This window comes from Piliocolobus tephrosceles, chromosome 16 (assembly GCF_002776525.5).
Source record: "Piliocolobus tephrosceles isolate RC106 chromosome 16, ASM277652v3, whole genome shotgun sequence".
Classification (NCBI taxonomy): Eukaryota; Metazoa; Chordata; class Mammalia; order Primates; family Cercopithecidae; genus Piliocolobus; species Piliocolobus tephrosceles.
Genome location: NC_045449.1, coordinates 9,645,443 through 9,666,543, shown reverse-complemented (window position 1 = coordinate 9,666,543; position 21,101 = coordinate 9,645,443). Strand labels below are relative to the sequence as shown.

At 46.2% G+C, this 21,101-nt stretch overlaps 1 protein-coding gene across 3 annotated transcripts in view; it reads right to left on the bottom strand.

The window, feature by feature from the left end:
- USP43 (ubiquitin specific peptidase 43) overlaps positions 1-21,101 on the bottom strand; it is an 84,427-nt gene that overhangs the window by 20,917 nt on the left and 42,409 nt on the right. For 2 of the 3 annotated variants that reach the window (XM_023190895.3, XM_026456286.1), the window contains 4 exons: positions 16,564-16,667; positions 9,052-9,129; positions 8,064-8,190; positions 7,604-7,952 (listed from right to left, as the gene is read on the bottom strand). In XM_023190895.3, the coding sequence (XP_023046663.1) occupies positions 7,604-7,952; positions 8,064-8,190; positions 9,052-9,129; positions 16,564-16,667 (658 nt within the window). The remainder of the gene's footprint in view (positions 1-7,603; positions 7,953-8,063; positions 8,191-9,051; positions 9,130-16,563; positions 16,668-21,101) is intronic. The other variant, XM_023190896.2, reaches the window with a different exon arrangement.

Here is a 21,101-nt window from a genome sequence, read left to right as displayed (position 1 = left end):
GTTGGGATTACAGGCGTGAGTCACCATGCCCGGCCAAGAGTACTGTTATTGTAAGTTGAATATTCTACCCCTTCCTCAGGCAAAATCTCTAATAAAAGGGAGCTCCCAAGTCAGGTAGCTAAACAATAATGTCAGCGTTCACCCCATTTCTTCTGAGAAGCTTCAAAATGCATATCTCTGATTAAGTATGCAATAAAAGTGAAGATGAGAATCACAATTGGGCTCATGGCATACCTCTTTCTAAGAACTGAAGTCAAACGTCTAAGGAAAGTTCATACATATTCTCACCACTTCTCAAACAACCACAACAAAATATCCTTTTCCTTGCCCTCTACGTGTCAGCAAATGACAGCATAACCTAGTAATCTGGAGGTTTGCAAACTTTTCCCATAAGGGACCAGATGACAAATATTGAGGCTTTGCAGGTCACATATGGCCACATGTTCTCTGACACACGTTCTGCACGTCTTTCTCCCACTTTTAAAATTGTAAAAACTGTTTTTAATCCATGAATTATTAATAAAGTAAAACAAAAAAACAAAAAAACCCAGCTGGGCACAGTGGCTCACGCCTGTATCCCAGCACTTAGGGAGGCCAAGGTGGGTGAATCACAAGGTCAGGAGTTCAAGGCCAGCCTGGCCAAAATAGTGAAACCCCATCTCTACTAAAAATACAAAAAATTAGCTGGGCATAGTGGTGGGCGCCTGTATTCCCAGCTGCTTGGGAGGCTGAGGCAGGAGAATCGCTTGAACCCAGGCGGCAGAGGTTGCAGTGAGCTGAGATCGTGCCACTGCACTCCAGCCCCGGCAACAGATGAAGACTCCATCTCAAACAACAACAAACAGGCCCTAGACTGGATCTGGCCTGTGGGTCACAGTTTGCTGACCTCCACAGTAATCCAAGTCAGCCACCCAGGAGTTCATCTTTGCTCTTGCTTTTCCTTCCACTCCACACCTAGTCCAAAAGCCAGACCTATTGATTCTACTTTCAAAATATGTCTCGAATATCTTGATTGTCAACACCAACATCTCAGCCAATGGTGTCTCTCACTCAGCCCCTGAAGCACCCTCCTAACTGGAATTCCAACTTCCACTCTAGATCCCTTCTACATATTCTCCATACAGCAGAGCAACTAGTTTGATTTGTACACTAGATTATGTCTTCACTCCTCTGCTTAGAACCTTTAAATGATTTATCATCCCTTTGGAAAAAATGCAAACTCCCATCCATGGCCTAGAGTGTCCTGCCCACTTCTCCAGCCCCACCCTTTGTCACTTAGCCCCAGACGGCCGCACTTCATCCAGGCTCTCATCATGTCTTAAACACACTGAATGCTCTCTGCCTCAGGGCCTTTGCACATGCTACAGGCTCTGCTCATAATGCAATTCCTCCCATTGTTCACACAGCAGTTCTATCTCATCCTTAGCTCTGAGCCTACATGTGATATCCTTGGAGAGTCCTTATATCTATCACAGACACAGTCAATCAGTCGATCAGTCACCCTTTCAAAATGCCAGGTAGTGAAAGTGCTAAATAAGCATCTTTTTATTGTCTGTCCCCAAAGTGAGACTGAAGTCCCATGAGGGCAGGCCTCATATTTGTCTTGTTCATCACTGAAGCTCCAGGACCTAGTGCAGGGTCTGGCATAGAAACGGGTACTTAATAGATATTTGTGCAATGAATTAATGAGCAAAGATCCTGGATTTCTATATAGTTCGGTGTCTTCCAAATTGCCAGTCATCAGCCCATCAGGACACTGGTAATCAGTGCACCTTAAAAAAAAAATGTTTAATAAATAAAAAATAAAATATTTTAAAGCTTTTTCCTTTTTCTTTTTTTTGAGATGGATTCTCGCTCTGTTGCCCAGGCTGGAGTGCAGTGCCACGATCTCAGCTCACTGCAAGCTCTGCCTCCCGGGTTCACTCCATTCTCCTGCCTCAGCCTCCTAAGTAGCTGGGACTACAGGCACCCGCCAACATGCCTGGCTAATTTTTTTGTATTTTTAGTAGAGACGGGATTTCACCGTGTTAGCCAGGATGGTCTCAATCTCCCGACCTCTTGATCCGCCCGTCTCGGCCTCCCAAAGTGCTGGGATTACAGGCATGAGCCACCGTGCCCAGCCAAAGCATTTTAAAAATTAATTAATATGTTATTCCAGAATAGAATGGACTAAGGTATATCACATGTAGCAAATGTCATTATCGTGTCATGAAATTCTGTTTTGTCTTAATCTATGTATGTACACATAAACACACATACGCACATATGTAAATAGATGTGCACACCAGGAGGTCATGATGGAACCCAGTGTTTCATTTTGCCATTTAGTCAAGTGCCTCATCATAATATTTTATTTCATTTAACATCTTTTAAGTTTATTTTGATATGTAAAATGGCAAACAAAAATCCACTAAAAACAAAAAATACATCTATGGTGTGACAGCATTTATGTAAAAGTATACGGCAGCTTGAAAGCTACCAATTGTTGGGGCCTACAATATGAGAAGCCTCTTACATATGTTAGTTCTAGTCATAAAAATCCCTGGCTGGGCACGGAGACTCACGCCTCTAATCCCAGCCCTTTGGGAGGCCGAGGCAGGCAGAGCACGAGGTCAGGAGTTTGAGATCAGCCTGGCTAACACAGTGAAACCTCGTCTCTACTAAAAATACAAAAAATTAGCTGGGTATGGTGGCACGCGCCTGTAGTCCCAGTTACTCAGGAGGCTGAGGCAAGAGAATCGCTAGAACCCAGGAGGCGGAGGTTTCAGTGAGCCGATACCGTGCCATTGCACTCCAGCCTGGGTAACAGAGTGAGACTCCATCTCAAAAAAAAAAGAAAAATTATTATCTAATATGGCAGATGGCATCTCAAGGAATAAATTTGGCTTTTCCATTAGTAGTGATCTTGGGACAAATTGGCAACTCCCAGGGGATAAAGTTGGATCTCTTTCTCTCAAGAACGTTAAGAAACTCCAAATCTAGGATTTAAATGTAATACGCTAAAACCAAATAGAAAACTCAAGAGAAACACTTTTTAATCTTAGAGTGAAAAAGGCTTTCTAATCATGACTCAAAATCCAAATGATTGACAATTTTACCCAGAAAAGCAAAAATAAAAACTTTCTGCATGGCAAAAAATTTCCACAGGAATAGCCAACTGACAGATGTTACACAGGGAACGAATACTTGCAATTTATATTACGGAAAAGAGGTGAATCTCATAGTCCATTAAGAATTAGAGCATCTAGAAATTGATGGGAAAAAGACTAATAATTTATTTGAAAAACAGTCAAGGACACAGAGAGACAGTTTACAGGAAAGGAAGCACAATGACTCAAACATACGAAAAGATGCTCAAGCTCACACTATTAAGATGCTAAATATTCGACTTACACAGAGATACCATTTTCCTCCTATTAGACTGGCAAAAATCCGAAAGTGTGATTGCACACTCTCCTGGAGAGGCTACAGAGAACCAGGTGCTCTCTTACTCTTATCAGACTGCAAACTGCTATGACCCTTGGTGCAGGACATCTTGTTCATGCTTGTTACAACACAGACACAGCTATTCCAAGTCTGAGAATTTATCCCGCCAATAAACTTCCGTATCTAGAAAATGACATATCTAAAGGGTTATGACAGCAATATTTGTGTGTGTGTGTGCTTTTTTAAAAAATTGAGAAAGAGTCTCACTCTGTCACCCAGGCTGGAGTGCAGTGATGTGATCTTGGCTCATTGCAATCTCCACCTCTGGGTTCAAGCAATTCTCCTGCCTCAGCCCTCCTAGTAGCTGGGACTACAGGCAGATGCCACATGCCTGGCTGATTTTTGTATTTTTAGTAGAGACAGGGTTTCATCATGTTGGCCAGGCTGGTCTTGAACTCCTAACCTCAAATGATCTGCCTGCCTCAGCCTCCCAAAGTGCTGGGATTACAGGCGTGAGCCACTACACCCAGCCGACAGCAACATTTGTAATAGTAGAAGAATGAATCAGTCCAATGTCCAGCTACGCTACAGAGTATTTAATAAATTGTTATATTTATTTAGTGCATTTACATTTATAAAAGAAGACGGAGAAGCTGTCTAGAAATGAGGACATGAAAAGATTTCCAAGATAGATTTTCAGGGAAAAAAAAAAAGCCAGGTGCAACACAGCAGATAGTACTTTTACTTAAATTAGGGGGAAGGGAGAAAATATATAAAATCAACACATATATATGTATATATAAAAATATACTCACAATTGCTTGTATTTACATAAAGAAATTGTGGAAGAATAGTACACAAGAAACTACTAAAAATGGTTACCTATAAATGAGGAGGGGGTAGATGAGGAACAAAGATAGAATCAAGACTTGTCACTGTCCCTGTTTTTTAGGCTGCGTGAATTTTGAAATATAGGCATGCATTACCTACTCAACACATTTAAAATGAAACAAAAGGCATTTGAGATTTCTAAAACTCTGAAATGTGGTAGAACTATCATACTTCCAAGAAGCAAATAATTAAAAAGGAATAAAAATGTCAAAAGACATGAGACAGAAAGCAACAGCTCAGCTTTGAGGGCCCAGCAAGCAGACAGAGTGGAGGTCACACACTGGCCTCTGGCAAGGAAGGGGTTCAACACAGAGTGCCTGGGGAAGGTGGAGGGGTGCAGGGGGGCAGGAAGGGGGCCACCCACCAGCTGTAGCCCCAGAGGCTCAGTACTGGATGTGTCAGGAATCACAAGAAGTCAAGCCAAGTGAGGACTCAAAACAAAACCAGGATGCTCTGAAAAAGAAACCTAAGACTAGGCCAGGCACAGTGGCTCACGCCTGTAATCCCAGCACTTTGGGAGGCCGAGAAAGGCAGATCATTTGAGGTCAGGAGTTCAAGACCAGCCTGGCCAGCATGGCGAAACCCCATCTCCACTAAAAAATACAAAAATCAGCCGGGCGTGGTGGCGGGCACCTGTAGTCCCAGCTACTCAGGAGGCTGGGGCAGGAGAATCACTTGAACCCAGGAGGCAGAGATTGCAGTGAGCCGAGATCGCACCACTGCACTCTAGCCTGGGTGACATAGTGAGATTCCATCTCACAAACAAAACAAAACAAAAAAGCACAAAGATTCTTTCCCAGACCTGAAGATCACGTGTCTGCAGACACACAGGTCCCCTGAATGCAGGTCCCAACACAAGCAATGAGAAAGACCCACAGGTCAGCACACTCCATGACATTCCAGAGCACCTGTGATAAAGAACCTGAACGCTTCCAGAGAGAAAAATATATCCTATCCTACACAAAGGAACAGAAATCAAACTGGCCTGATTGATTCTCAACAGCAAAACCCCACTCCAGACCCCACTCCACATGGAGCAACATTGTTGATTATCAATCAAGGACTTTATGTCCCACCAGGCTAACAATCAGGTGTGGGAATAAAGGCATTTCCTGACACGTAAGCACTCCAGAGGGCAAGCTCCCATCATCCTTTCCTAGGAAGTCACCGAGGGTGTGCTTCACCTAAATGAGGGAGTTGACACTCATCGACAACACCCTACATGGCTTGGAGACTTGTTCATATCAGGAATCACTCATCTCGGCAGGGCAGAAGCTACTAACCCTGGAGCCAGGGTGACCCAGGTGTGAAGCCCAGGCTCTGCCATTTAACGGGCGGTGCAGACTGTCTTGAGGGAAAAGATGGTGTATGCTGGCGCAGATGAGAGCAAGTGGCCCGGGTCTTACCCAGGGCTGTGCTGGCTGCAGACACTGCCCTGCCTCCCACCTCGCCAGTCCCTTATTCCCCTTGGGCTCCTCTCCCTTTGGTTTTAGTATTAAGTAGGCTCTTTCCTGGCAGGTGGTGGTACAGTGTGTGTGCAAACACAGACCCAGGAGATCTCTGCAAGGGGAACCCCTCAGGGACTGTGTCCCTTCTGCTGCCAAACCACCGCCTCCCAGATCGGGCATTCTGCTCTGTAATGCTCACCCCAGGAGGGGTCTGGATCTCGCTTTTCATAAGGCAGACACCAACGCTTCTCACGCCTATGCTACTTCTAACTCCCTGCTGTGGTTTTACACCACTGCCCTTAATTTATGTTGGGGCCACCCTGTGGGTTTATAGATGGGGAGGCAGCACGTTCAGCACGGGAAATGACAAGGTCCAGGTTCCAGCTGTCCTTATTTTCACCACTCATGTGTGCACGGGGACTCATTCAGCCATAACGCATTTAGTATAAAAAAAAAAAAAAAAAAAAATTCTGAGTAACAGAGATGCCTCCCAAGATATATATGGGCCTCAAGGGATTCCTGCTGAGCTATTTTCAGCCCAGAGAAGTGAGACAGGAGAAGTGGCTGGACAGAACGGTCCCAGCAGTTACAAAGGTGGCAAGGCCTCATCTGGAGCAGGACAGCTGTGGAAGAACAGGCTGGCATCGCATAGCAGCATAAGGCGGCCACTGTGAGCTGAAAGCGGCTTTGGTGGCCCCCATAACCCTCACCCGTGACCAGCCCAGGCTGGCCCAGTGTAACCCGACCTTCCAGCACATCTCTGTCCAATCAGGTGGTCCCTAGCCTGTAACTGCATCCTCATTTCTCTTTCTCCATGGGGGCCTGTTCCATCCATTCTCCGATGACAGAAATCATGCCCTAAACCCCTTAGACTGCTAAGGCTCACCCCGATGACCCTCCACGCTATCTGCATGGTGGAGACGCTCAATTGCTGCAGCTACCAATAGGCTTCTCGCCGTCACTGAGATGCCCTGGTGGGGGACAAGCAAACAAACAAGACATAATCGAGAAAAATGATCCGTCATGACACTCTCTGAAAGCCCTCAAAGGGATGATTATAAACAATTGAGAAAATCGTCTGGCCACTTGTTTCTGCCCTTCCCTTCATCCGCTGCTCTAAAGTTCCCCAGAGAAACAAACATGAAAAGTACGCCACAGAACACAAGGCCACCGAATCCGATAAGTAAGATTCCTCACGCTGAATCGCAGATGAGAATGAACGTAACTCTCTCGTTTCCAATAATGACCTCCCATATTTCATATGGTTGAAAATTTGGGCAATAACTAACCTCTGTTTGTTGGTTTATTTGTTTTGGAGACAGGGTCTCGCTCTGTTGCCCAGGCTGGAGTACAGTGGGACAATCATGGTTCACCACGGCCTCAACCTCCTGGGCTCAAAGGATCCTCCTATCTCAGCCTCCTGAGCAGCTAGGACTACAAGTGTAAGCCACAATGCCTAGTTCATTTTTTTTTCTTCATTTTTTTTTTTTTTTTTTTTTTTTGTAGAAATGGGGTCTCGCTTTGTTGCCTAGGCTGGTCTCGAACTCGTGGCCTCAAGTGATTCTTCCACCTCAGCCTCCCAAAGTGCTGGGATTACAGGCATGAGCTACTGCATCAGGCCTAACTGTCTATATTCCAGCCTCCAACCTAACTCAACGTCAACTCTGTAGCCGGGACAAGGTCCCTTCTGCTGTCGCACATGCCGTGGTGTGCGGTGGGTGAGGGGTCAGATCTCACTAAGTGCCCCAGGGAGCTCAGCATCCGAGCAGCACCCATTCCAGGGACATCTCGAGGCTGTGGCCACAGCTGCATTGGCAGAAAGGCAAGGCAAGGCTCACCTGTGTAATGCCCACCTTGCAGGTTGCCGTGGTGGTTGCAGACGGCGTACAGGTCGTACAGAAAGTCCAGCGGGTAACTGGTGGGCAGGCAGCCCGGCTGCTTCCAGGAAGGCCAGGGGCCCAGTCCCGCCTCGGGGCTGGTGCTTCTCTGGGCCACATGGGGAGCCATGTTGAGTCCAGAGAGTGGAAACTTCACCAGCGTGGAGAGCTTGTTTCTTCTCTCGCCCACCTGGCAGAACCTTTTGAGGTGGATGATGAGGATGTCAGGCAGCGTCCACAAACTCAGCTTCACCATCCCTTGCTGCAGGACTTGGCAGTGTGGACACTTCCAGGCGTCATCCTGGGCCAGCTGGAAAGGAAAGGAAACCACCCGGACTGTGAGGCCCCCGCGGCACGTGGCCAACCCACCAAAGGCAGCCAGCCCCCTTCCCGGCCCGGGCATGGACCCCCAGGGGGGGACCTGCTCCTCCTTGGTGTAGAACTGAAAACATTCGTCCAAGGTACAGCTGTGCTGCTGGTGCGCCTGCTGCTGCTGCCACACGCTGTCGGCATCCTGCGCCCGCTCCTCCTGGAGGCTCCCGAACAGGCTGCATGGAGAGGACACCCACAGCGTTCAGGACTTTCCCGCTTCGAGACAGGTTTTGTCTATGTCTCTACTCACAGCAAACCCACCACAAGGCATTGGCCAGGCGATGCTACCGTGCCCTGTCTATGGGTTCCTGGGGAGCTGCAGGCATCCGTCGGACTCAGCACTATATTCTACTGGAATTCTCTCTCCCCCACCAGCTTCTACAGGGACCAGGTCCTTGGCTTATTCATCTTTGTTTTTCCTCATCCTAGCACAGGGCCTGGCACCTAGTAGTTGATCAATAAATACTTGCTGGAGTGAACAATGTCCTTTCTTAAAGCAAGGCTGATGCCCTCAGTGTTACAGAGGTAGCCAAGTATGGTAATGAGCATGGACTCCAGCCAGAGGGTCTGGGTTCAAATCCCAGCTCTACCAATGTACAAGCTATGTGCCCTCCAGCAATTGCTTAACCTCTCTGTGCCTCAGTTTCCACCTCTGAGAAATGTGGATTACAGGAGTACCCACCCCAGACCACCCACACATAGGGTGTGAAGAAGATGAAATAAATCCCCTATACACACGTAAAGTGTTCAGAGCAGTGACTGGCACGGGGTGAGTGGGTGGGTGCTACGTAAGTGTCTACTGTGACTGCAGTTACTACTCTTGACTTCACCCACCACCACCACTGTCACTCCATTCCTGTCACTGTTATTTACATACAGAAAATTCTCATTCAGGCATCTCGCAGGAACGGGTTACACTGGCTCAAAGATGTGGGCACCCTGCCTGCAGCCATGCTGGGGGAAGCTGCATCCAGGGAAACCTGGGCACATACAGGCCCTGTCTCAGCTCTGCAGGAGGCAAATTCCCTTGAACTCACCGCTCCTTGACAGAGCTATCCCACTCCACCGCCAGCTTGACATGTGGAGGGCCTCCTGGCCTCCTGAGATGCAAAGCCCTGAGAAGAGAACAAGGGAGCCCATCAGAAAACACGGGATCTCCTTCCCACAGCTCTTCAGGGCTCAGCAGTCTCCCCGCAACCCGGGGACTGATGTTCCAAACAGAAATACCCAAACTGCCTGTAAGCCAAGGTCAGCCATCCTCGGAGGTTGCTAAGTCGGCTGAAGGCTCTGTCTCAGACCTTCAGACCTATCTTATAGTGCCCTCCCCTCACTCCCATGGCAGCCTGTGAGCTCTACAGATTTGGGATTACTTTGAGGAGATATATCAGCTGTTCCACTGCAGCCGCAGCTACCTTCTCAGTGTCTACAGGGCACTTCTGCTTGACCATCCTACACAAATACCCAATACTGAGGAAGCCCAAAGAGCTGCTACCTTTCCCCCCACTGCAGTACAGAAGGAGCACCCTTAAGCCCCCCTCCACGACCTAAGAAGTCTTCTCCTTCCAAATCCTCCAGTACATAGAAAATCCCAGTGCCCTGTCAACCTGTAGCTCTTTCCAACTACTTGGGCCCAGCTCATTTCAGAAAAGGTGGATCAGCCTCAATACAGAAGAGATGGGAAGACAGCAAAGTGGAGGACATGAGGTTTTATCCTGAGATCAATAGGAACAGATACAAGTGATGGCAACATCCGCACCCAAAGGAGTGTTTCAAATGTGTTGCAAGGAAAGGCGGATGTCAGATGAGTCCCAAACTATCACTAAGATGATCTGATAGCCGGTTTTGAGCTCATGGAAGGCACAAAGTCCTATGGCTGAGCACGGACAGGTCTGAGCTAGAGTTGTGACACCTTCCTGAGTGAGCCAGGAGGGAGCGAGGAACAAGGTATGTCTGGGAGAAGTTCTCCCAGCCCGGCGAGCCCTGATGGGTTGGGACAAACACTGATTGCCCCCTCATTTTCCTGTAGATGCAGAGAATCATGCTGCCTCCTCATCCTCACTCCTTCCAAAGGAGGAGAAGCGCCTAATCTGATTGGTGGGATTGTAAAAGAAGGTGGGCTCTACCTCCTGTCATTAGGCCTACCTATGTCCTACAACCTAGCCACCTGCCATTCTCCCCCATCCGTGCCTTGCGTTTCCTGGAAGCAGCTCTGCCTGGCAGATGAAAGACGAAGTATGTGACAAATATTCCATTCTGAGGAGACAAACTGGGGACCCCTAGATCTAAGCTTCTTTCTTTAGGTCCCCCAAATTTTCCATTTCCACAATGACGGAGACCTGCCACTGGGGAGATCTGCCTTGGCGGAGGTCAGTGGGTGCATCATTTAATTCTGGGGGAATACATTTGAAAGCCCAAATTGGACTCACATCTGAGCAGGATCCTTAAATCAGTCTTACTAATAAACCTAAAATGTTCGTCTCTTTCTGCCTCAATCCACAGTCTACTCTTCGACTGGAATTTAAACATGCAAGTGGAAAAGGAAAACAGGTACCTTCATGCTCCAAGTTTATTGTACAAAACTCCTTAGCACAGGAAAAGAAAGAGGTGTGGCTGTCGCCCAACTTCCCTCTTTACATGGAAATCAGATTGTCACTAGAGGGTGAGATTACCTCCCACGAGCACAGCTCTGATACAAAAAGAAAGAGGGCCTCATTCAATGTTTATGGAGATGCTATTCCAAGAAATGTACAAACCTAACAATCCCCACCTTAAGAGGCCGATAGGCTAATGGGAGGAGCACACGGAGATCATTCTAAGGCACTCAGGTGTCTGGGGACGCACACCCCGGGCTGCTCTGAAGGATAGATAGGCAGGACCTGGCCAGAGGAATGACTGAGACCTCAAAAGCAAATGCAACATAAACAAACATTGAAAAATGGGACTTAAGTAAACTAAAGAGGTCTGCACAGCAAAAGAAGCTATCAACAGAATAAAAGAGGCAGCCCACAGGATGGGAGGAAATTTTTGCAAACTATGCATCTGACAAAGGACTAATATCCAGAATATATAAGGGACTTAAGTCAACAAAAACAAACAGTCCTATTAAAAAGTGAGCAAAGGACATGAAAGACACCTCTCCAAAGAAGACATACGAGTGGCCAACAAACATATTAAAAACTGCTCATCATCACTAATCATCAGAGAAATGCAAATTAAAGCTATAATGAAATACCATCTTGCATCAGTCCAATGGCTATTATTAAAAAGTCAGAGAATAGGCCGGGCACGGTGGCTCAAGCCTGTAATCCCAGCACTTTGGGAGGCCGGAGATGGAGACCATCCTGGTTAACACGGTGAAACCCGTCTCTACTAAAAAATACAAAAAATTAGCCGGGCGAGGTGGCGGGCGCCTGTAGTCCCAGCTACACGGGAGGCTGAGGCAGGAGAATAGCGAAAACCCGGGAGGTAGAGCTTGCAGTGAGCTGAGATCCAGCCACTGCACTCCAGCCTAGGCGACAGAGCGAGATTCCGTCTCAAAAAAAAAAAAAAAAAGGTCAGAAAATAACAGATATTGGTGAGGATGCAGAGAAAAGACAATGCTTAGGCACTGTTGGTTGGAATGTACATTGGTTCAACTCCTATGGAAAAAAGTATGGTGATTTTTCAAAGAACTAAAAACTCAACTCAGCAATTCTGCTCCTGGGTATCAACCCAAAGGAAAATAAATCATTGTATCAAAAAAACACCTGCACTCATACATTTATCACAGCACTGGTCATAACAGTAAGGCCATGGAGTCAACCTGAGTGTCCATCGATGGTGGACTGGATAAAGAAAATGTGGTACAGGTACACCATAGAATACTACACAGCCAAAAAAAAAAGAATTCCTGTTTTTTGCAGCAACATGGATGAAGCTGGAGGCCACTATCCTAAGTGAACGAAAGTAGAAACAGAAAATCAAATACCACATGTTCTCACTTATAAGTGGGAGCTAAACCATGGGCACACACATGGACATAAACATGGGAACAATAGACATTAAGCACTGCAAAAGAGGGGAGGGAAGAAAGGGGAGAGGGTTGAAAAACTCGTATTGAGTACTATGCTCACTATTTGAGTGATGGGTTCAATAGAAACTCAAACCCCAACATTACATAACATACCCATGTAAAAAGCTGCACATGTACCCACAAATCTTAGAAAAAAAGTATGTAAGTGAGAAGACAACATTCACCCGAGAAAGTTATAGAAATAAAAATAAATGAATAATAAACAAAAATTTAAGAAATTTTTACCTTTATTTTACTTATTTATTTATTTTTGAGACTCTAGAGTCTCACTCTGTTGCCCAGGCTGGAGTGCAGTGGAACAATCTCAGCTCACTGCAAGTTCCACATCCCGGGTTAGAGCGATTCTCCTGCCTCAGCCTCCCAAGTAGCTGGGATTACAGGTGTGCGCCACCACGCCTGGCTAATTTTTGTATTTTCAGTGGAAATGAGGTTTCACCATGTTGGCCAGACTGGGTCTGAACTTTTGGCCTCAAGTGATCCATCCGCCTTGGCCTCCCGAAGTGCTGGGCGTGAGCCACTGTGCCTGGCCCAAAAATTTAATGAATTTTTTAAAAAAGTCAGTCAGGGGAACCAGAGGGGAAAGGACGCACAGGTGGAGAGCTCAGCAGTAGAGGGCAGGGTGTGTGCTGGAAGATCCCAGCACAGTGAGGGACAGGCCACATGGGAGAGGGAGGGCTCTCACAAGTGTGGACTTTAGCCCGTGGGCACCAGGAGACCACCCAGTGGTTTCTAACACCAAGGACACTGGACGGATTCAGGTAAGTCAAATAGGAGGCTGCCAGAGCGATCCAGATAAGACATGATCCGGGCCTAAATTCAGGCAACGGTGTCAACGTGGAGAGGAGTGGAGAGATCTGGGGAAGTGCCAGATAGGGAACAGATAAGACCTGAAAATGGACTGAATGGAAGGAGAAAGCAGAAAGAAGGGATCAGGGACGATGCCAGGTTCCTAGCTTGAGTTCCTGAGTAGATGGTGATGTCACCATTTAGACACAAAGATGGGAAATGAAAAGCTTTAAGCAAGAAAAGTTCAGACTCACAGGTGTTTAGTTACCAGTGTCTATGAGGCATTTAAGTAGGACAGGCGGGTCTGCAATCTAGAGAAAAATCTGGGCAGGAGATATGGATCTGGGAGACTTTGGCCTAAAGGCGGTAGACAAAACCAAGAGTAAGACCACCCAGGGATGGGGCCAGGCACGGTGGCTCACGCCTGTAATCCCAGCACTTTGGGAGGCAGAGGCGGGCAGATTGCCTGAGCTCAGGAGTTTGGGACTAGCCTGGGCAACACGGTGAAACCCTGTCTCTACTAAAATACAAAAAATTAGGCGGGCGTGGCAGCATGCCCCTGTAGTCCCAGCTACTGAGGAGGCTGGGGCAGAATTGCTTGAACCCGAGAGGCGGAGCTTGCAGTGAGCCGAGATCACACCACTGCACTCCAGACTAGGCGACAGAGTGAGACTCTGAAAAAAAAAAAAAAAATCATCCATAAATGGAAACCAGAGGGCCAGGTGTGGAATGCTAAGACCCAATAATGTCTGAGCATCCAGAGAGGGAGAGGAAGATTTCAAGCAGACAAAAAAAAACTCATAGGAGATATATTTCTAGGTGGTGCATACATACAATGGAATATTATTCACCCTTAAAAAGGAAGGAAATTCTAGATATATTTCTAGGTGGTGCATACATACAATGGAATATTATTTATCCTTAAAAAGGAAGGAAATTCTAATGTGTGCTGCAACATGGGTGAATCTTGAAAATACGGTGCTTAGTGCAATAAGCCAAACACAGAAGGATAAACACTATGATTCCTGCTACCTGAGGCACCTACAGTTGTCAAATTCATAGTAATAGATAGTAGAGTGGTAGTTTTCCAGAGACTGAGGAAGACGAAGGGGAGGGACGTTGTGTGATAGGTACACAGTTTCCATTCTGCAAGATGAAAGAGCTCTGGAGCTCTTTGGATGGTGGCAATGGCTGTAAAACTAGGTGAATGTAACAATTCCACTGAACTGCACACTTTAAAGTGGTTATAATGTAATTTTGGTGCCCAGCGGTGGGTGGCTCACGCCTGTAATCCCAACACTCTGGGAGGCTGAGGCGGGCAGATCATGAGGTCAGGAGATCAAGACCATGCTGGCTAACACGGTGAAACTCCATCTCTACTACAAATACAAAAAATTAGCCGGGCATGGTGGCAGGCGCCTGTAGTCCCAGCTACTCGGGAGGCTGAGGCAGGAGAATCACTTGAACCCGGGAAGTGGAGGTTGTAGTGAACCGAGATTGTGCCACTGCACTCCAGGCTGGATGACAGAGCAAGACTCCATCTCAAAAAAAAAAAAAAAGGAATTTTTGTGTTTTGTGTATTTTATCAAAAAGAAAAGAATTTCCTATAGAACAAAGAGATGTTGGGATAGGCATGAAAGATGCAAGGCAGGGGCTAAATGGAGAGCCCTGTGAAACAGGTAAAGGTCACATCAGATGCCAGAGAAAGCTGTACCAGCAGGGCTGGGACTGGGATTGTGGGGTGCATTGCGGATGGGGATGGGGTGAACAAGGGCCAGACTGTAGTGAGATGTCCAGTGAATGGAAGGTGTGGGCCAGGAGAGGTGTGACCTCAAGAGGACATCCTTTAGGATGGTCAGCTTGCTGGACAACTCTACTCAATTCTAGTGCTTCTCAAACTACCTAAGGTAAAAGACTAGTTTGATGGTTTGTTTCCAAATCACTGCAGACCAATACTTTTATAAAAAGAAATAACGGGCCGGGTGTGGTGGCTCACATCTGTAATCCCACCACTTTGGGAGGCAGAGGCAGGTGGGTCACTTGAGGTCAGGAGTTCGAGACCAGCCTGACCAACGTGGTGAAACCCTGTCTCTACTAAAAATAAAAAAATTAACCGGGCGTGGTGGCACGTGCCTATACTCCCAGCTACTTGGGAGGCTGAGGCAGGAAAATTGCTGGAACCCAGAAGGCAGAGACTGCAGGGAGCCCAGACTGCGCCACTGCACTCGAGCCTGGAAGACAAAGGGAGACTCTGTTTCAAAAATAAATAAATAAATAAATACATAAATAAATAAAGTAATGGGGGGTGAGGAAAGACATACACAATATAAGTTCCATTTTTAAAAGAAATTATCTTATCCACCATATTATAGATTACTCTGTCATATTGCTTTAACATTCCTAAGTGCTTCCTCTCAAGTTCTTGTCATGGGCTGGTGACAGTCAGTTCATAGGCTGGCAGTCTACAGAACCACTTTGGGTGGCACGGTTCTTATCTCCAAGACTGAGTGTGGGAAGGGGGTTCCTCCTCCTGGGGCTCCCTCTCCCTGGGAGACCCAAGCAGGCCCTTGATGGTCCTTCTCCTGCCTCCCTAACTCTGTCAAGCAAAAGCATGCGTCAGTCAAGGAGGATGTGGATGGGGTGTAGGTCACAGAACCTCTGGCTCACCCGCTACCCTGGTTCCTGGTCTCTTTAGAAGGGGAGAGGCCCATCTCAGTCAGGCTGAATTCGGCTGACCAAGTCAGGAAATCAGAGCACCTTACTGAGAACCTGGGGTCTATGGAAAAATAAAGAGAAGTGCCAGACGATTCATTTATAGAGCAGAACTGCCCATAGATGCTGCAACGACCTGGGGATTGTTTTGCAAGGCCACACACACCGGAAGGCTATCAAGGTAGCAACCAGAGACACAGCCACCTGGCTTTAAGCCTCAGGCACAGTCCACACTCTCTTACAGTTTAGGACCAATGAATCAGCTGTAGAATCTTCACGTACCCTAGGGAGATATTCCTGTTGAATTCAGGAGCACGACCGGATTGAACGAATTTGGTGTTCTGTTTTTTTTGGTTTTGGTTTTGGTTTTTTGAGATTGAGTCTTGCTCTGTCACCCAGGCTGGAGTGCAGTGGCACGATCTCAGCTCACTGCAACCTCCACCTCCCTGGTTCAAGCAATTCCCCTGCCTCAGCCTCCTGTGTAGCTAGGATTATAGCCGCGTGCTACCATACCCGGCTAATTTTTTTGTATTTTCAGTAGAGATGGGGTTTCACCATGTGGGCCAGACTGGTCTCCAAATCCTGACCCCAGGAAATCCACCCAACTCAGCCTCTGAAAGTGCTGGGATTACAGGCGTGAACCACCATGCCCGGCCAAATTTGGGTTTTAGTTAGATCAATCTGGGTTCAAATTTGGGCTTGCCTATTAACTAGTTGTTTAAGTGTGATCAAGTTAACTAATCTCTGACAACACTGGTGTCCCCCCCATCTTTGAAGTGGACATAATAGTGCCTCTCTAGACATAAGAGTTGAAAGCACAGAATATGCCCAGTGATCTAACATAGCGGCCGGTACTGGAGAGGTAAGTGATCAAGAATAATGAACGCTACGAGCAATCTCATTGACACATACCCTCAAAGGACTCTAGTAAAATAAGATAGGGTTCATTAACTTACTGAACCTGGACCTTCCCCCCTACCTGTCAACTGCCCAGTGACACAGGGGCCGACTGTCCTTCGGAGACAAATAGCTGCAGGCCACAGAGAGTCCTACAACGCGAATGGAGAACAGAGACCCCAGGTTCTGCCAAGACAAAAACAGACGTAAGTCATTATGTAGCCCCTATATTAATTTAAATTGGAATCTAAAGTGGCACATACATTAAAAAATATAATCATTATTTTCCATAGTGTATTTTGAATATTCCTGTAATAATTAGAATTCAAAATTAAGAGACAAAAACTTCATTTTTTTCAAAGATTCACACTATACCTTGTAATGCAGTGATCTAATACTGTGTTTAATACGTTAAACCTTCCCCCAAAAAATGAACACGGTGTGTTTAAATAGCGAATGCTTAACTGGAGCATATACGGGCACATTTAATGGAACATAAATCAATCATGTTAATTAATTTTTAATAGGTAACTTAACCTAACTTTATGAAGATGATTATCATCCCCACAATGAGGCAATTTTCTAAAAGCCAGTTCATGTATATTTTACAGGCAAAGTAAATATTTACACATTTTTAAATAAGCCACATAAAGAGATAGCACCTTAGTTATTATTCTAAGATATGTGTTTATTATATTCGAACTTTTCTGAAATTGAAATGAGGCTTACAATGACATATTTAATGGAAGATGCCTCTTAACAATTCAGTGCAATGAACAACTCAATTTAAAAAATGGGCAAACATTTGAGTAGCTACTTCTCCAAAGAGGTACAGACGGCCAAGACGCCCATGAAAAGATCAGCAACATCTTTAGTCATTAGAGAAATGCAAATCAAGACCACGTTGAGGCACCACTTCACACCCACTGGGATGGCTATAATTAAATTTTTTTTTGAGACACTGAAGTCTCACTCTGTCGCCCAGGCTGGAGTGCAGTGGCAGTGGCGCAATCTTGGCTCACTACAGCCTCCGCCTCCCGAGGTCAAGTGATTCTCCTGCCTCGGCCTCCTGAGCAGCTGGAATTACAGGCGCCCGCCACCATGCCTGGCTAATTTTTGTATTTTTAGTAGAGATGGGGTTTCATCATGTTGGCCAGGCTGCTCTCAACACCTGACCTCAGGTGATCCGCCCACCTCGGCCTCCCAAAGTGCTGGGATTGCAGGCGTGAGCCACCGCGCCCAGCCTACAACTAAATGTTTTTGTTGGTGGTGGTGGTGGTGTTTTTTTTTTTCTGAGACGGAGTCTCGCACTGTCGCCCAGGCTGCAGTGCAGTGGCGCAATCTCAGCTCACTGCAAGCTCCGCCTCCCAGGTTCACGCCATTCTCCTGCCTCAGCCTCCCGAGTAGCTGGGACTACAGGTGCCCGCCACCACGCCCGGCTAATTTTTTTTTTTTTATTTTTCGTAGAGACAGGGTTTCACCATATTAGCCAGGATGGTCTCGATCTCCTGACCTCACCCACCTCAGCCTCCCAAAGGGCTGGGATTACAGGCGTGAGCCACCGCACCTGGCCTATTTTTTTTTTTTTAATGGAAAATAACAAGCATTGGCAAGAATTTGGAGAAATGGAACCCTTATGCATTGCTGGTGGGAATGTAAAATGGATGGTACCACTGCTGTAGAAAACAGTTCAGCAGTTTCTCAAAAGGTTAAATGTTCAACTACCATATAACCTTCAATTATCTCAGGTGTATATCTAAGAGTCGCAAGGAGGGGCTTCAACAGATATTTATACACCAATGTTCACGGCAGCATGATTCACAAGTCAAAAGAAAGAAATAACCCAAGTGTCCACCAATGATGGACAGATAAACAAAATGTGGGATATATACACAACAGGATATTATTTAGCCTTAAAAATGAAGGCAGCCCAGCGCGGTGGCTCACGCCTGTAATCCCAGCACTTTGGGCGACTGAGGCAGGTGGATCACCTGAGGTCAGGAGTTTGAGATCAGCCTGACCAACATGGAGAAACCCCGTCTCTACTAAAAATACAAAAAACTTAGCCGGGTGTTGTGGTGCATGCCTGTAATCCCAGCTACTCAGGAGGCTGAGGCAGGAGAATCACTTGAATCTGGGAGGTGGAGGTTGCAGTGAGCTGAAATCATGCCATTGCACTCCAGCCTGGGCAACAAGAGTGAAACGCCATCTCAAAAAAAGAAAAAAAAATGAAGGAAATTCTGAGATATGCTACAACATGGATGACCTTTGAAAACATGACATTTAGTGAAATAAGTCAGATGTAAAAAGATAAATATTATATTATTCTAGTTATATAAGGTACCTAAAACAGAAAAATTCATACAGATGGAAAGTGGAATGGTAGTTACAAGGAGGTAGGGAGAGGAGAAAATGGGGAATTGTTGTTTAATAGGTACAAAGTTTTGTTTGTTTGTTTGTTTTTGAGACAGTCTTGCTCTGTCACCCAGGCTGGAGTACAGCGGTGCGATCTCGGCTCACTACAACCTCCACCTCCCTGGTTCAAGTGATTCTCCTGCCTCAGCCTCCCGAGTAGCTGGGATTACAGGTGCGCACCACCACACCTGGCTAATTTTTGTATTTTTAGTAGAGATGGGGTTTCACCGTGTTGGTCAGGCTGATCTCGAACTCCTGACCTCAGGTGATCTGTCTGCCTCAGCCTTCTAAAGTGCTGGGAGTACAGGCGTGAGCCACCACGCCCAGCCAACGTTTTTGTTTTTTAATAGGTATAAAGTTTTTGTTTTGATCGCTATAATGTTTAATAAAGTTTTTGTTGATGATGAAAAAATTGGGGATCTATGTAGTAGTGATGGCGATACAACGTTGTAAATGTAATTAATATACACTTATGAGTGGTTAAAACAAATAAAAGTATATATCTTTTACCAAAATTTTTAAAAAAAATCAACGGGGTCTTCATTCAAATAAAAGAAACAGATGCTTACATTTGTCACTGATGATCTTGACAACCAGAAATAAAATAAAATTTTCTTCCAAACTCTAACAAAGGTAAAAGGCAGATGCGTTTTCTTAAAAACCGTGGAGGAAAGACAGGTTGAATTAGAGGAAAACAAGAGAGAAGCGTCATAATTCCAGGAAAGAGGAACGACACATGGTAAGACAGAATGACCCGAAACAGATGCAGAGAGCTGTGAGCCGACCCCTCTGACTGTGGGAGCTGATGTGTACAAGGAGCATCGGCCACAAGGCTGGTGGGTAAACTGGAACTGGGCTGCAGGGGGTCTTGAGTGTGAAGGGCAGGGAGCTCGTATGTCTAGCCAAACTCTAACCACGTTCTAGTTCATCTACGGCTTCAACAAAGAGGAAATCAACATCTGGAAGTAAGATGACTTCAGGGGCTATGATTGAGGGTTGGCCACGGAAAGGTGTTCTCCCTAAGGACAATGTTAACTTAAATCTGGGGGAGAAAACTCTTTTTCCTCCGCCCCTAATGGAGCCTTGCTGTTTGGATAGTAAAGGCTAGCCATCATCACAGCACCAACATCTGCATAGAGGCAGCCTACTCTGCCTGCACACAAATAGTGCTGGCCTCACACACCCCCGTTTACAAAATACCATAAAAATGTTTGGGTAGCCAGGCATGGTGGCTCATGCCTGTAATCCCAGCACTTTGGGAGGCCAATGTGGGAGGACTTCTTGAGGCCAGGAGTTCGAGACCAACCTGGGCAACACAATGAGACCCCATCTCTGCAAAAAATTTAAAATAATTAACCAGGCATGATGGCAGGTGCTTGTAGTCCCAGCTGCTTGGAAGGATGAGGTGGGAGGATCACTTGAGCCCAGGAGTTCAAGGCTGCAGTGAGCTACGATCACACCACCACACTCCAGCCTGGCCAACAGAGTGGGACTCTATCTCTTTAAAAAAAAAAAAAAAAAATGGCAATGACAGCTCTTATTTTTTTCATAACACATGCAAATTAATCCTATCCAGTAAATTGGTCATTTTTGTAAGAAACTTTCCCATTCTCTATTCATGGCTAGGGAGGCTCATGTCCAAACCTTCAGTACACATATGTTTAATCTCTTCAGCTCAATGTTGAGACTCCTGAATATACTGTCTTCGAATGACTATATTTGAACCAGTATTTAATATAGTATTAAAAGAATTATGGGTTAAACGGGTGGGCTACGCTGGAAGCCTCACAACCATCTAGAACACATTACTCCTACAGAAAATCATGTCTGACCATACATTTACCTGTGAAACTGTGGAAAAGCAGCTGCAGCTAAGTCAAAGGTCGCCTGTATTAGGATTTTGCTGGCCCCATTGATTGCTTGATCCATTTCTGAAATTGAAATTGGGCCAGGCACAGTGGCTCATACCTATAATCCCAACACTTTGGGAGGCTTAGGCGGATGGATAGACTGAGCCCAGGCGTTCAAGACCACCCCAGGCAAAATGGTGAAATGTCTCTAACAAAAAAAAAAAATTAGCTGGGTGCGGTGCCACACACCTGTAGTCCCAGCTACTCAGGATGCAGAGGTGGGAGGATCACTTGAGCCTGGGAGGTCAAAGATGCAGTGAGCCATTACCACACCACTGCACTCCAGCCTGGGTGT